General features: G+C 40.8%; 1 protein-coding gene and 1 long non-coding RNA gene across 2 annotated transcripts; one reads left to right on the top strand and one right to left on the bottom strand.

Moving 5' to 3' along the window:
• Positions 1 to 732: 732 nt before the first annotated feature.
• Positions 733 to 16,802, bottom strand: LOC139584245 (cAMP-dependent protein kinase type II-beta regulatory subunit-like). The gene is made up of 11 exons (XM_071415861.1): positions 16,346 to 16,802; positions 10,692 to 10,727; positions 7,238 to 7,290; positions 6,908 to 6,991; positions 6,198 to 6,304; positions 5,131 to 5,284; positions 3,030 to 3,131; positions 2,717 to 2,791; positions 2,486 to 2,554; positions 2,219 to 2,348; positions 733 to 1,310 (listed from the first exon to the last, which is right to left on the bottom strand). Exons 1-11 carry the CDS (start codon positions 16,611 to 16,613, stop codon positions 1,174 to 1,176), a joined length of 1,215 nt encoding a protein of 404 aa, XP_071271962.1. The 5' UTR covers positions 16,614 to 16,802; the 3' UTR covers positions 733 to 1,173.
• On the top strand, positions 16,455 to 17,134 carry LOC139584246 (uncharacterized). The gene is made up of 2 exons (XR_011676740.1): positions 16,455 to 16,563; positions 16,839 to 17,134. It is a non-coding gene; the product is annotated as an uncharacterized lncRNA (long non-coding RNA).
• The last annotated feature ends 227 nt before the right edge of the window (positions 17,135 to 17,361 follow it).

Raw genomic sequence — 17,361 nt, forward strand, 5'->3', positions numbered from 1 at the left:
GCATATCCTTGCTTCAGGTCCTGAGCTACAGGCAGTTAGATTTGGGTGTCATTTTACGGTGATAAAAAAAAATAAAAAATTGGTCAAATCCACACAGCAGAGAATGTATTACAGTACACAAAAGACATGTTCAGGGACTTTAAATCACATGTTTTAGAAGACAAAAAAAATACATCTGATATAGAAAATAAAAAGTCACAAACTATAATAAAGTCTGTTGTAAAATAAAAGTAAAATGTTTGAAGATATCTACTCATTCCAGGTTCTTTATTTTTTACTATTTTCTATGTAGAAAATGTTTATGTAGAAAATAGTCAAAAAGAAAGAAAAACCCTGGAATGAGTCGGTGTGTTCAACCTTTTGACTGGTCCTGTATGTCAGTAATAAGATTCTTAACTCTGTAAACACCACGTCGGCCATACCAGAGTGCAACGATAGAAAATCACATTGTTCAATTCGTCCCTTGAATTTTATGGCACTATTTGTTGGTACAACTGTTTAACATTGTTGTTGAAGCCAGAAAGGACATAGTTCCCCTGGGTATCCCCTAGCCTACAATGTACAGTATGAACCAACATCTTTACTGAAAATTATGTCAACATGAAAATATCAAATTATGAACACTTTAATGTGCAAGGTATGGATGATCGCGATTTGTTTACACACTCATAATCTAGTAAGGATGTAATGACCTTTGGCACAAGATTTTTGAAGAAACATGACATTATCAGAGAATCTGAAAAGGCCAATTTATATTTTACATAACATAATAGTGATCAATAATATACAAACAAGTGACTTAAAATGTCTTTGATAAATATAATAAAATGTACATTTGTAAAAATAAAAATAAATCCTAAAAGGAAAGTTGTGAGGACAGAACTTATGAACATTTACGTTTTGGAATAACACAGATATTTTTGCTTCAATAAAAATATTACTCCCATGTAAACGATCCTTCAAAAACCATTGTATGTTATCTGGAATTGATCCTGTATGTTTCTTACTACCTATCTAACGTACTGTGCTTCCTGTTTCTGAAAGAAAACAATACTTTACAAAAGGTAGATATGGAAAAGTTACACATGAAGTGACAATACTTTTTCCACTTCCCACCAACCAATTTATCACATCGTCATCGTGCATCTCACTGTCTTTTTACCCTTCTGCTTTTCATGGGTTAATCTCCTCAATGTCAGTGGTGCTACATTCAAACAGAGTAACCAGCTGCTCTTCGTAATTTGCAATGTTTCTCTTCATGATGTCCATGCAGGGGCCCAGCAACCTCTCAAACGCCTGCACGTCCATAACTGGTAAACACAAGAGAGGTGTCAAGACACAGGATGGGAAGCCATAACTGGTAAACACAAGAGGAGAGGTGTCAATACACAGGATGGGAAGCCATAACTGGTAAACACAAGAGGAGAGGTGTCAATACACAGGATGGGAAGCCATAACTGGTAAACACAAGAGGAGAGGTGTCAATACACAGGATGGGAAGCCATAACTGGTAAACACAAGAGGAGAGGTGTCAATACACAGGATGGGAAGCCATAACTGGTAAACACAAGAGAGGTGTCAAGACACAGGATGGGAAGCCATAACTGGTAGACACAAGAGAGGTGTCAAGACACAGGATGGGAAGCCATAACTGGTAAACACAAGAGGAGAGGTGTCAATACACAGGATGGGAAGCCATAACTGGTAAACACAAGAGGAGAGGTGTCAATACACAGGATGGGAAGCCATAACTGGTAAACACAAGAGGAGAGGTGTCAATACACAGGATGGGAAGCCATAACTGGTAAACACAAGAGAGGTGTCAATACACAGGATGGGAAGCCATAACTGGTAGAAACAAGAGAGGTGTCAATACACAGGATGGGAAGCCATAACTGGTAGACACAAGAGAGGTGTCAATACACAGGATGGGAAGCAGTGTGATTGTAAGTAGAGCTGTCCTCACATCACATCCTAAAAAGGATCCACATGAACAAAACTCCACTATATGATCATGCTATAATACCCCTCTATTCCACGCTGTAATGTAAAGTGTTACCATGTCACAACAAGTGAATGGCAGAGAAGGCTTTTGTTGGCTTTCACATAAATACAGAAGTGCTTCTCTCAAAAGCTGGTGCTTTCACTAAGACATACAGTTCTGTCATGGACTGAAACAGGAAGTCAAACAGAACATACGGTGTAGTAAAGGCAGTACCTAAACACTTGACACTTCCCACAGCGTAGGCTGAAGCAGCTCTGGGTTTGTTGGTGACGAGGGCCAGTTCTCCAAAGTACTGCCCCCTGGAGCATGTAGCTATATCCACATCCTCTTGGTCCTTTTTCGTCTAGAGAGAGAAGACATAAGAAAGCAACATAAACGACATTAAATCCCACAAATCTGTCCAAAGTAAACATGTATTTTGATGGTGCATACACAAACTACTTTTATTTTAAAAATCATCACAGAACAATGCAAACTTACCCTGGTTCTCTTCATGGCGATTCTAACTTGCCCAGATTCAACTATATAAAAACAATCTGCTAGATCACCCTGTAACAGAAGATACAGGATTGTGTTCAAATGGAGAATAACAAATACATAACAAAGAATGACTGAAAGAAGTCTGTTCTAGTTAGGGATCGGGAACATAACATACATGATGCATACAAACGGTGGGATCATTTAGAACGTAAGACTGAGATGTATAAATACCTGAGAGATGATCTGTTCTCCATCGCAGAAGGCTCTAGAAGACAACACATCCACCACCTTCATTCTCTCTGAGAGCTGTGGGGGAAAAAAGTGGGTTTGAGATTGGTTTCAAATGGATCAGTTGGTTTTACTTTAAAATACACTTTAGATTCTATTGGTAAAGAGAAAGAAAGTAGCAAAGTCTGAGACCTGCCGTCTTGCCAACTCATATGGTCATTGTCATGCTAAACAACCATAGGAGTTGGCTAAACAGCACAAACAGGTCTGGGACCAGGCTATACATAACAAACAGGAAGAGATATCTATACTGTACCTCTAATGATGTTAACAGTGGAAGTGATTCAATCAACTCCTCGTACAGTCTCCTCTTCATCGCGTTGTTCTTCACTATGATCCTCCTGAATGTCAGACGATCCTGCAGACGACAGAGTACATCAATAATTTCTAATGGTAGTATGAAAACAGTAGATCAGTCATTTCTAATGGTAGTATGAAAACAGAGTACATCAATCATTTCTAATGGTAGGATGAAAACAGTAGATCAGTCATTTCTAATGGTAGGATGAAAACAGAGTAGATCAATAATTTCTAATGGTAGGATGAAAACAGTAGATCAGTCATTTCTAATGGTAGGATGAAAACAGTAGATTGATGCATTTCTAATGGTAGGATGAAAACAGGGTAGATCAGTCATTTCTAATGGTAGGATGAAAACAGAGTAGATCAATAATTTCTAATGGTAGGATGAAAACAGTAGATCAATAATTTCTAATGGTAGGATGAAAACAGTAGATCAGTCATTTCTAATGGTAGGATGAAAACAGTAGATCAGTCATTTCTAATGGTAGGATGAAAACAGTAGATCAATAATTTCTAATGGTAGTATGAAAACAGAGTACATCAATCATTTCTAATGGTAGGATGAAAACAGTAGATCAGTCATTTCTAATGGTAGGATGAAAACAGTAGATCAGTCATTTCTAATGGTAGGATGAAAACAGAGTAGATCAATCATTTCTAATGGTAGGATGAAAACAGTAGATCAGTCATTTCTAATGGTAGGATGAAAACAGGGTAGATCAATCATTTCTAATGGTAGGATGAAAACAGAGTAGATCAATCATTTCTAATGGTAGGATGAAAACAGTAGATCAGTCATTTCTAATGGTAGGATGAAAACAGAGTAGATCAATCATTTCTAATGGTAGGATGAAAACAGTAGATCAATCATTTCTAATGGTAGGATGAAAACAACAAGTCATGTCGATGTCTGGCATTGGTAGATACACTGAGTTTACCAAACATTAGGAACTCCTTCCTAATACTGAGTTGCATGAGGGGCATAGACTCTACAATGTACGGAAAGCGTTCCATAGTGATGCTGGCTCATGTTGACTCCAATGCTTCCCACAGTTGTGTCAAGTTGGCTGGATGTCCTTGGGGTGGTGGACCATTCTTGATACACACAGGAAACTGATGAGCGTGGAAAAACCCAGCAACGTTGCAGTTCTTGACACAAAGCGGTGCGCCTGACATCTACTACCATACGCCGTTCAAAGGCACTTAAAACTTTTGTTTTTTCCCACTCAACCTCTGAATGACACACATACACAATACATGACTCAACTGTCTCAAGGCTTAAAACTCATTCTTTAACCTGTCCCCTCCTTTTCATCTACACTGATTGAAGTGGATTTAACAAGTGACATCAATAAGGGACAATAGCGTTCACCTGGATTCACCTGGTTAGTCTATGTCATGGAAAGATTCATGTTTTGTGTCTCAGTGTATATTCAAGACGCACACAGTCCACAATTTGTGATTGTTTTTCGTTTACTAGTACAGTACTCCATTACCACTCCTAGAGTTTCTCTAAACATTCTGTCCCTGTGTCCAACATAATATTGTCCAGCAGAGGGAGCTTTATCATTAAACACATGTCAAGATTTCCCACAAAAAACAGCAGAAGTATTATTATATCATGTCATTATATTATGGTCTGTGAGCATCTGGGGTTAAACACCTGGGAAAGGACACATGTGCTGCTAATGTACAGTCCAATGCTTCCAACTCAGAGAGTACAGATTCTAGGAAGCACTTTGTACAGAAACGGTTCTTTTATCTCACTGAGCTTTCTCAGCTGTTTCTCCACAGCTAAATACACAGAGGCAGAATTCTGGCAATGTACCCATCGGAGGATAATGTACCTATAAGCAACTTACAATAGAGTGAGTCCATATAAATGAACGTGATCCCTGACACATTGACAACTGAGCCATTCATCACAATGCCAGTTTCCTCCCGAAAACTGTCAGACAGCTGCTACCCCATAAGAGAATATGCACGGTTCAGTACTGTCTGGCACTGCATGTACTATGAGAAACAGTTTAGGGAACTGAAGAGCATCCACTCACCAGGCACCAGAGGGCTCCGGGCGAGGTGGAGATGATGGTAGCAGCCCTGGGGGTGTTGTACATCAGGGCCAGCTCCCCAAAGCTTCCCCTGTTATCATAGGCTCCCACGGTCTTCTCTACACCATCAACCCTCATATAGATGTCAAAGGTCCCTCTGTGTGAGAGAGAGAGAGAGAGAGAGAGAGAGAGAGAGAGAGAGAGAGAGAGAGAGAGAGAGAGAGAGAGATGGAGAGGGAAGAGGGAAGAGGGAGAGAGTAAGAGAGAGAGATATGGAGAGGGAAGAGAGAGCGAGATGGAGGGGGATGGAGAGAGAGAGAGATGGAGGGGGAAGAGGGAGAGAGAAATATGGAGAGAAAGAGATATGGAGAGGGAGAGAGTGAGAGAGATGAAGGGGAAGAGAGAGAGAGAAATGGAGGGGGAAGAGGGAGAGAGAGAGAGAGCGAGATGGAGAGAGCCAATTGGATCATATAACAGTCCTTTCAAGACAAATACTGTGATCTTTCTTGGACCTTGTTTTTTTACCAGGTTAGTCTCATTGAGATGAACAAATCTCTTTTACAAGAGAGACCTTGTCAAAATAGCAGCGCACAATGTTTTAAACCACTTACAGCATAAAACACAAAGCTCTACAGTTTAAAATATACATGTACACACTGAGCACAAGATGGCTTGGGGAAGTGTGGTGCAACTAGCACTTTCCCATCATAGTGTTTACCCTAGCTGAAATGATTAACTGAAATGAAACTATTGCCAAATATACTGTGATGTAATGTAACAAATTTGGGAAGTAACCCCCGGCCGGCTGTCAGTCCAATGTCAGTCCAGTATGAAGGAAGTTAGTAGTTTCGCAAGCCAATGCTAACTAGCGTTAGCACAATAACTAGAAGTCTATGACTATCTGCTAGCATGCTAAACTACCTCTAACTTCCTTCCTACTGAACACAGAGACATAACAAAGTTAATCTGAAGTAGACAAAGGGCATCATTGCTAACATCCCAAAGTATCCCCTTTAACCGTTGAGCCAAGAGATCCAAACCTCTTGACGAGGTTGCTACTACAGAATTACCTTTCAATGACGTAGAAGTTGTCGCCATCGGCATCTTCATCTATGATATGTTCTCCTACCTCAAGGAACTTCTCAAACATGGCATCCAGTACTTGGGAAAATTGTTCCTGTGATATGAGAAAACAAAACAATAAATAACAATTCAAACTGAATCAAAGACCTGTGGATTATATTAAACTAGAAGTATATTCAATTAGAAAACCAACATTGTATTGAGTATTTGTAATAGTAAGGCCACATTACCCATTACATATGCCACAGCATCATCACAGTACAGTATGTAAGATAAATGAATACTTGAACTTGATTCCTCTCTACATGCTGTTACAGTATTTCAAAATAACTAGCTAAAAAAACTCCCACAGTGCACTGGGCCATGACAAAGTTACAGGCCCCGGGCTACGGTCTGTTCTGTTTTCTGTGTACAGTTAGTGTGTGTGTGCATACATGTGCCAATGTGTGTGTTTGTTTGTGTGTGTATTTTGTGTGTGTGTGTGTGTGTGTGTGTGTGTGTGTGTGTGTGTGTGTGTGTGTGTGTGTGTGTGTGTGTGTGTGTGTGTGTGTGTGTGTGTGTGTGTGTGTGTGTGTGTGTGTGTGTGTGTTTGTGTGTGTGTACAGAGTATGTCAGTCCATTGAATCACAGCAGCCAGTGGGTGGAGGGGCAGAGAGGCCCACTCAGCCTAAAATGAGGGAATATTTCTTCAGTTTACCGGGTCCAGGTTTTTGAACAGCAGGATGTCTCTGCAAGCCTCCTGTAGTCTCTGTCTCTGTTCGTCTGTTTTAGGATGGGTGACCTGGGAAAACACACACGCCACTCGTGTTATTCACAGAGAGACATTTCAAGCGGAAACGTCATTAACATGATACCACCATAACTCATACCTACCCCGTACACTACCTCCAATACTAATCAAGTACAATATCAAGTGGAATCAAGATCCTGTATCCTGTAGTTCCTCTGTAATACTTAGTTTTCAGTTGTACAGTAACACTATTTTGAAGTGGTACAGTCACTCCTCTGTCTGTCTGGGCCATCTTACCCTCTGTTCTTTGTCTTCCTCGTCTTCATCAGGGTTGAACGCCTCGGCACAAACTGTGTGATAGAAGAGATGAATGAAAGTTACTGCAAGACATTCACATTCACTTAAAATACAATACAATACATTAAGCAGAAAGGTTCTGTTAAAAGACATAGTCATTCTGAAGCCATACAAATGGTAAATAAAACAATCTAAGATAGTCCATGTTAAAAGATCCAAGACTATATGGGGTGAGAGTTGGATTCTGGGAGTTTAACAGGATTTCTACCATGATCCCACTTATCCCAGTCATATAAGCAACTGTCTAATTCTGCTGAGATTAAGAGTCTTTGTGATATACTTAACACCACACCATTGTTTAAAGTGTGGGGGTTTCATCAACGTGACATTTGTATAAACATGTAGATATGATCTCCTTCCTGTAAACGTGCTCGATGCTCCATGACATCACAGAGAGATTCAGTAGACATATTAAAGCCTCTTTAAAACATATCAGAACAACTGGACCAGAGCTCAGTCCTTCTACTTGTCAATGACAAAGCGCATATCTATTGTTTACACATAACCTATATTGTATTTGGCGACTAGACATTATTTATACTTTTCCATTCGAAAGGAATCACACTATAATTTTTCATTATGTAAAATAAATATGCTTTTTTTTTTATATATAGAGCCTGAAGACCGTTTTTTTTTGTTGCAGTGTGTGGACTTCTCCTGTACCACACAAGAACAAAACAGGTATCTTGACCCCAACCTCCCCTGAAGACCTCTTACACTCCCTTACTGCTGGCATGAGTCAGTATGGTTGACCAGCCTATCAGCGAGGCCGGTGAGCGCAGCAACCAGTATGGTTGACCAGCCTATCAGCGAGGCCGGTGAGCGCAGCAACCAGTATGGTTGACCAGCCTATCAGCGAGGCCGGTGAGCGCAGCAACCAGTATGGTTGACCAGCCTATCAGCGAGGCCGGTGAGCGCAGCAACCAGTATGGTTGACCAGCCTATCAGCGAGGCCGGTGAGCGCAGCAACCAGTATGGTTGACCAGCCTATCAGCGAGGCCGGTGAGCGCAGCAACCAGTATGGTTGACCAGCCTATCAGCGAGGCCGGTGAGTGCAGCAACCAGTATGGTTGACCAGCCTATCAGCGAGGCCGGTGAGCGCAGCAACCAGTATGGTTGACCAGCCTAGCCCATAAGCTCCTACATGCCTCCAGCCAACCATCCTGTTACCAACCATGCAGATAATGGTACAGTCACTCCTCTGTCTGTCTGTATAACCTCAAGCTCCCACACAGGAAACTAGGATAGATCCTCATCTCAACAGTGTCCTCCTGCACCTGGTTTGAACTCATGTCACCCTACATCGTTCACTGATTCATTTCCTTCCTGTTCTTCTCTGATGGGAGATAGAGATTAATTACCACCGTTGTCTCTACTGTAAGCAGAGAGGCCAAATGAAACACAGTGGAGACACAGTTATGCTTAATGACCTCTGTGTTTTAATACCTCAAATTTTTCCATATCAGTTACATTTAAGAAAAAATTAAGTGCAGCCTGACTGTCAGTGTAACTTCAGAAGGTATCCTTGATACGAGATTTAAAGGTTTGTTTTATAGGTAGACCGCTGACTGAACGAAGAGGCCAGACAGAGTTAGTGCTGTACTGTAGAAGATAGAACATTCCTGGTAAAAGCATGTCAATTATTGAAATGGTGCCATGTTGTTCTATAAACAGACAATGGGGTGTTGACTGAATGACTGCTGACTGAATGACTGCTGACTGAATGACTGCTGACTGAATGACTGCTGACTTCAGGCTCTCTGGGAATGGGTATCTCACGGTTGAGAAGCTAAGCTTTTGGCTTTTGTTCCAGCCCAGTAGTAATACACCTGCAGTGGTGTAAAGTACTTCAGTAAAAATACTTTAAAGTACTACTTAAGTCGTTTTCGTTGGGTATCTGTACTTTACTATTTATATGTTTGACAACTTTTACTTCACTACATTCCCAAAGAAAATAATGTACACTACCGTTCAAAAGTGTGGGGTCACTTAGAAATGTCCTTGTTTTTGAAAGAAAAGCACATTTTTGTCCTTGACCAGAAATACAGTGTAGACATTGTTAATGTTGTAAATGACTATTGTAGCTGGAAACAGAAGATTTTTATGGAATATCTACATAGGCGTACAGAGGCCCATTATCAGCAACCATCACTCCTGTGTTCCACTGGCATGTTGTGTTAGCTAATCCAGGTTTATCATTTTAAAAGGCTAATTGATCATTAGAAAACCCTTTTGCAATTATGTTAGCACAGCTGAAAATTGTTGTAATAAAACTGGCCTTCTTTAGACTAGTTGAGTATCTGAAGCATCAGCATTTGTGGGTTCGATTACAGGCTCAAAATGGCCAGAAACAAAGAACTTTCTTCTGAAACACGTCAGTCTATTCTTGTTCTGAGAAATTAAGGCTATTCCACGCGAGAAATTGCCAACAAACTGAAGATCTCGTACAACACTGTGTACTACTAACTTCACAGAACAGCGCAAACTGACTCTAACCAGAATAGAAAGAGGAGTGGGAGGCCCCGGTGCACAACTGAGCAAGAGAACAAGTACATTAGAGTGTCTAGTTTGAGAAACAGACGCCTCACAAGTCCTCAACTGGCAGCTTCATTAAATAGTACCCACAAAACACCAGTCTCAACAGTGAAGAGGCGACTTCGGGATGCTGGCCTTCTCGGCAGAGTTCCTCTGTCCAGTGTCTGTGTTCTTTTTCCCATCTTAATCTTTTCTTTTTATTGGCCAGTCTGAGATTTGGCTTTTTCTTTACAACTCTGCCTAGAAGGCCAGCATCTCGGAGTTATCTCTTCACTGTTGACGTTGAGACTGGTGTTTTGAGGGTACTATTTAATAAAGCTCCCTTTTGAGGACTTGTGAGGTGTCTGTTTCTCAAACTAGACACTCTAATGTACTTGTCCTCTTGCTCAGTTGTGCACCGGGGCCTCCCACTCCTCTTTCTATACTGGTTAGATCAATTAGCCTTTTAAAATGATACACTTGGATTAGCTAACACAACGTGCCATTGGAACACAGGAGTGATGGTTGCTGATAATGGGCCTCTGTACGCCTATGTAGATATTCCATAAAACATCTTCAGTTTCCAGCTACAATAGTCATTTACAACATTAACAATGTCTACACTGTATTTCTGATCAATTTGATGTTATTTTAATGGACAGAAAATTTGCTTAAGTATATTTTAGCAATTACATTTATTTTTGATACTTAAGTATATTTAAAACCATATACTTTTACTCAAGTAGTATTTTACTGGGTGACTTTCACTTTTACTTAAGTCATTTTCTATTACTTTATCTTTACTTTTACTCAAGTATGACAATTGGGTACTTTTTCCACCACTGCACACCTGACATAACAACAGATGTAACACACTCACCTGATGCTCTTCTAATGAATCGACTCATCACTGGAGCTGAAATAAGAGCAAAGCAAAATGTTAGGTCATCATATAGGATTCATTTAGGATTCATATAGGATTCATATAAGATTCATTTAGGATTCATATAAGATTCATTTAGAATTCGTATAGGATTCAAATCAGATTCATATCAGATTCATATCAGATTCAAATCAGATTCAAATCAGATTCAAATCGGATTCAAATCAGATTCAAATCAGATTCATATCGGATTCATATAGGATTCATATAGGATTCATATAGGATTCAAATCAGATTCATATCGGATTACATTCCGTTAAGGCCAAAGAAAGAAAGAGGACTTCCAATATTGCAGTGATACCATACAGAAGACGTGTTCTGAGAAATGTGTCAAAGCTGGCAACTGAATAATGGGTGAAAAGGACATTTGATCTACTGTGGATTGTTATAACAAAATGTCAATCACAGACGAGACCTAATGCTTAATGCATATCCTCTCTCTTTGATAACTCCATCAAACCAGGTAAACCATAACTGCTATTGGTCAATATTGCCCATGCAGAGCTAACATGGCTGCCATAGAATTGGTGGTGTTATGTAAATGCATCATAATACATCAAACTGTCCAAACTCTCTCTACTATATCTTTGGCTCTACATAAAACCAGGTATGCACACACCCTTTGCTGACCTAAAACTCATAACAGGGAACAGCTGAGTCCTTTGAATTGCATTTTGCTTCTCTGAACAAAATTTAAATTGAGAATGAATTTAAAGCATCACTGAACCAAAGCAATTTAAAAACACTTCGCACTAGAACAATACCTCCACATGAAAAATCCATTAGGTAAGAGGTCTCATCTCATCCATGAATACCTAGTTAGCCAGCCTCTCTCTCTCTCTTCCCCTCTCTCTCTCTCGTCTAAATATAATTATGAACTGAGGGCTTGGGTTAGTTGTGTTATGTAAGGGGGAATTATAGGTCCTCTCACGGGCCATGAAAAGTGCAGTCAAGGCTTGCCAGTAACAGGAAGATTGAATGCACCTGACTGCACCTGTCCTGAAACAACCAGCTCTCAGGGTCTGTACCATAGCTACATTACTAATTGTTTATAAAATAATAATCAGACGCAGACACGTGATGGGTCGAAGCCAGATGGAACTCAAGTCTGTGATGAGCTCAGACTGTTTACTTTAGATTCACTGACTACGGAAACCCAGGAGGCACAACTTCCCACAATACCATATGCATGTCGCACCAACATAAATCTACAAAGAGATATATATATTATCTCTGCATGTCAGAGATAATCAACTAGATTCAGCCACAAGCCAATTGTTTTTAAGCGGATGGTCAGGGGGCCGGAACATAATTACAAATCATTTGTAGACTGCAAATTGACCGCAAGAAGCCAAAACAGATATAATATTTGACTAAAACATAATAATTTCAAACGTTGCTTACATTTGTATACGATATCACATATATCTCTCTATTATGCATGGGAACACTTTGGACCAAAGATTTCCAAAATTAAAATCACTTGGAGCTGATTCGCTGGTGTTTTCACAGTTTAATGTCCAACAATAAAACAACAATATTTATTTTTTTTGCTCAGAAAACTTGGGGGGGGGGGGCAAATAAAACCATCTGCGGGCCACCATGTAGGGAACCCTGACATGTGTTTTTGTCCCACTATTATAACAAACAGAACAGAACATTGTGGTGATACTGTGTCAGGGCCAAGGGCTCATGGGAGTAATGTGGCATTGGCTGCATGTAGCATTTCTGCATCAGCCAAGGTCTTATCTTCTCTCTTCTAGTCTATTCTATTCTATATGCAAGCAGTAATCGTGCATGGGGCTTGTTCTATTCTATATGCAAGCAGTAATCGTGCATGGGGCTTGTTCTATTCTATATGCAAGCAGTAATCGTGCATGGGGCTTGTTCTATTCTATATGCAAGCAGTAATCGTGCATGGGGCTTGTTCTATTCTATATGCAAGCAGTAATCGTGCATGGGGCTTGTTCTATTCTATATGCAAGCAGTAATCGTGCATGGGGCTTGTTCTATTCTATATGCAAGCAGTAATCCTGCATGGGGCTTGTTCTATTCTATATGCAAGCAGTAATCGTGCATGGGGCTTGTTCTATTCTATATGCAAGCAGTAATCGTGCATGGGGCTTGTTCCATTCTATATGCAAGCAGTAATCGTGCATGGGGCTTGTTCCATTCTATATGCAAGCAGTAATCGTGCATGGGGCTTGTTCTATTCTATATGCAAGCAGTAATCGTGCATGGGGCTTGTTCTATTCTATATGCAAGCAGTAATCGTGCATGGGGCTTGTTCCATTCTATATGCAAGCAGTAATCGTGCATGGGGCTTGTTCTATTCTATATGCAAGCAGTAATCGTGCATGGGGCTTGTTCTATTCTATATGCAAGCAGTAATCGTGCATGGGGCTTGTTCTATTCTATATGCAAGCAGTAATCGTGCATGGGGCTTGTTCTATTCTATATGCAAGCAGTAATCGTGCATGGGGCTTGTTCTATTCTATATGCAAGCAGTAATCGTGCATGGGGCTTGTTCCATTCTATATGCAAGCAGTAATCGTGCATGGGGCTTGTTCTATTCTATATGCAAGCAGTAATCGTGCATGGGGCTTGTTCTATTCTATATGCAAGCAGTAATCGTGCATGGGGCTTGTTCTATTCTATATGCAAGCAGTAATCGTGCATGGGGCTTGTTCTATTCTATATGCAAGCAGTAATCGTGCATGGGGCTTGTTCTATTCTATATGCAAGCAGTAATCCTGCATGGGGCTTGTTCTATTCTATATGCAAGCAGTAATCGTGCATGGGGCTTGTTCTATTCTATATGCAAGCAGTAATCGTGCATGGGGCTTGTTCCATTCTATATGCAAGCAGTAATCGTGCATGGGGCTTGTTCCATTCTATATGCAAGCAGTAATCGTGCATGGGGCTTGTTCTATTCTATATGCAAGCAGTAATCGTGCATGGGGCTTGTTCTATTCTATATGCAAGCAGTAATCGTGCATGGGGCTTGTTCCATTCTATATGCAAGCAGTAATCGTGCATGGGGCTTGTTCTATTCTATATGCAAGCAGTAATCCTGCATGGGGCTTGTTCTATTCTATATGCAAGCAGTAATCGTGCATGGGGCTTGTTCTATTCTATATGCAAGCAGTAATCGTGCATGGGGCTTGTTCTATTCTATATGCAAGCAGTAATCGTGCATGGGGCTTGTTCTATTCTATATGCAAGCAGTAATCGTGCATGGGGCTTGTTCCATTCTATATGCAAGCAGTAATCGTGCATGGGGCTTGTTCTATTCTATATGCAAGCAGTAATCGTGCATGGGGCTTGTTCTATTCTATATGCAAGCAGTAATCGTGCATGGGGCTTGTTCTATTCTATATGCAAGCAGTAATCGTGCATGGGGCTTGTTCTATTCTATATGCAAGCAGTAATCGTGCATGGGGCTTGTTCTATTCTATATGCAAGCAGTAATCGTGCATGGGGCTTGTTCTATTCTATATGCAAGCAGTAATCGTGCATGGGGCTTGTTCCATTCTATATGCAAGCAGTAATCGTGCATGGGGCTTGTTCTATTCTATATGCAAGCAGTAATCGTGCATGGGGCTTGTTCTATTCTATATGCAAGCAGTAATCGTGCATGGGGCTTGTTCTATTCTATATGCAAGCAGTAATCGTGCATGGGGCTTGTTCTATTCTATATGCAAGCAGTAATCGTGCATGGGGCTTGTTCTATTCTATATGCAAGCAGTAATCGTGCATGGGGCTTGTTCTATTCTATATGCAAGCAGTAATCGTGCATGGGGCTTGTTCTATTCTATATGCAAGCAGTAATCGTGCATGGGGCTTGTTCTATTCTATATGCAAGCAGTAATCGTGCATGGGGCTTGTTCCATTCTATATGCAAGCAGTAATCGTGCATGGGGCTTGTTCTATTCTATATGCAAGCAGTAATCGTGCATGGGGCTTGTTCTATTCTATATGCAAGCAGTAATCGTGCATGGGGCTTGTTCTATTCTATATGCAAGCAGTAATCGTGCATGGGGCTTGTTCTATTCTATATGCAAGCAGTAATCGTGCATGGGGCTTGTTCTATTCTATATGCAAGCAGTAATCGTGCATGGGGCTTGTTCCATTCTATATACATGTGTTAAATGTATAAACAGAGAATGTAGGCCTAGGCCTGTTGCAGCCTTGCCTGACGACGCAAACAGAATTGTTCCACTGCTCTATCGTCCGTTTGTAGTGAAGTCAAAATTAGGGGGTGTTGTACAAAACAAAGTCATCAGCGATTGGATCATCTCTAACCAATCAGATTATCAAAGCCAATGGTAAATCTTCAAAACATCACTTTACCCATTTGTGTTCTTTTCTGGCTCTGGCCCAACCCATTGGTTTTCCGAGACCAATCAGTCGGTCTAGAATGGATTTCCAATGGATTTCCATTCTAGGAATCTTCAGGGAGATACTCAGATCCCCAATCAATGAGGTGGTTCGATTGATCTGGCCCGGGCTACACCGAGCTATGGCCCATCACGTCATCGGGCGAAAGTGGGGAGGGAAGAGAGCCCTTCTCAAATCAAACAGTAATCTGCACCACTCTGGCCATGTTGTCAACAAGGCAGAATGGGGCATTGTCCAGAAAAATACATATATTTTCCTTAAAATAAAATGTTAGAATTTTCAAACTATATACTTTTCATTGAGAAGGCAGATAATGCGTTTTTATCAAAAGCAATCACTTTTGCATGTGAAAACAAAGAATCCTACTCATTACTACACGTGCATAATTACGTCACTTTTGTTTTGACACGGACAGAGCGGGACACCACCTGGCTCACGCCCGGGAGGCAACCTGGTTCCAAATCGAATGCAATCAACTTTCAGCCGGTTCAAAACACATCTACACGGGCGACCAGGCGAGATTAATCGCACCCCCTTATTGGCGAGAAAAAACTAACGTCCGTGGGCGTGACGTAACGTTTGGCCAGAGGAAGGAGTTTGGGTAGCCAGGCAAGTTGCAGCCCTGGGTGGCCTATCCTCCTAATAGCAGGCATCCAGACTTCCTCTTCAGTTAGGCTCCACAACCACTAAGTAATGGATTGCTAACCTGTCACAAACACGTTTTCCCCCCAACTGCTTTACTTTCAGACCTACAGAGCTGTACAAAGCCAATAACATACTGTTGCATATGAAATGTAAAATGCTTATGCGATTTTTATCACGAGGACTGTATAGGCTCTTGTTCCCTCTGTAGTAACTTGGCCTAAATGCACTGTATCGCCCTAATGATGTCAAATGAAATCAGGATACGCCGTCGGTTAGAGATCAAAGGCTACACAGCTATACTGTATGTTCATTAGTATGCACGTCAATCAGCCACCATGGCATGACCATATATGGGCAATACCAGCCCAGACTAAATAAATACCATAGTGTTGTTACAATGTGGCAAGCAATTCGAATGCTAATCACACACACACACCACTGGCTACATTCTCTCTAGGAGGCAAACACATATTACAATTGTAGGATTCCATTCCAACATTCCATTGGCTGTAGAATATAATATACACTTGGTTATTATTCTTTACCAATGAATTCCTCGTCGTCACTCTCCTCTTCCTCTCCATTTTCAGAATCGATCTGCATGGCTTCGTCGATGAAATTGACCGCTTTCCCACTGGGTCGCGTGGCCGAATGTTGGTCATTGCCGAACGCGGCCCCGGTAGTCTCACTGTCCTTCAGTTGGGTGAAATACTGCAACGCGAATTCGAGCAAATCTCCCGGCTGATTCCGTAACACTTCCACGGTAAAGCTCTGCAACAGCTCCGTCAATCCTTCAGGAATTTCTATACTCATTCCTGATGTCAAATCTATGAGAAATACGAATAAAATGTACAATTAATGTGCTTCCCAAATAACGAAATAATTATGTTCAATTCTAAATACAAGAGACTGAAAGAAATGAAACTGGGAAAAACGCTTAATTGCCCGGTGAATGTTTTATAATCCACGTGCAATGTAGAGAATCCTTTCAGTATGTTGAATGAAAATGGCATCTTCTGCTGCTCTTGCTGGTTACAGGAAACCCACGCATGTGACCCGAGAAACCATGGCAACCACCCACCCAGGGATTGCGTATGAGAAGCGAGCTGCAGCAATGCATAGGATGGCAAAAACTACAGTGGCATGTTGTGAGCGTTGACTCATTTAATGTAACCAAACATAATAGCCTACTCAGAGATGGACATAGCAAAAATGTGTAAGATTTGTTTATATATATATATATAAAAGGAATACCATTATGGCACTGTATTCATAAATAAACTGCTAGTCTTATAATGAATATGCATAAAGCAGCTGGCAGTTGCTTCAGGCTATTCTGTTGCTTGTAGTCTGTTCTGTTTACAGTCATTGGTTCAAATTCAAGCTGGACAAATGGCCACAATATACAGTAAATGGCCTATATTATGTTTATTTTAACAACTATGTGTTAAACTATGTAAAGATAATTCCAGCTAAAAGCTAAAAAGGGAGTACAATTAGACTTGCACTTCCTGTTCTGACCCACTTCCTTTCTGTCTTTAGGGAGGAAACATAATAAATC

The sequence above is a fragment of the Salvelinus alpinus genome, chromosome 9 (genome assembly GCF_045679555.1).
Source record: "Salvelinus alpinus chromosome 9, SLU_Salpinus.1, whole genome shotgun sequence".
In the NCBI taxonomy this organism is placed as follows: Eukaryota; Metazoa; Chordata; class Actinopteri; order Salmoniformes; family Salmonidae; genus Salvelinus; species Salvelinus alpinus.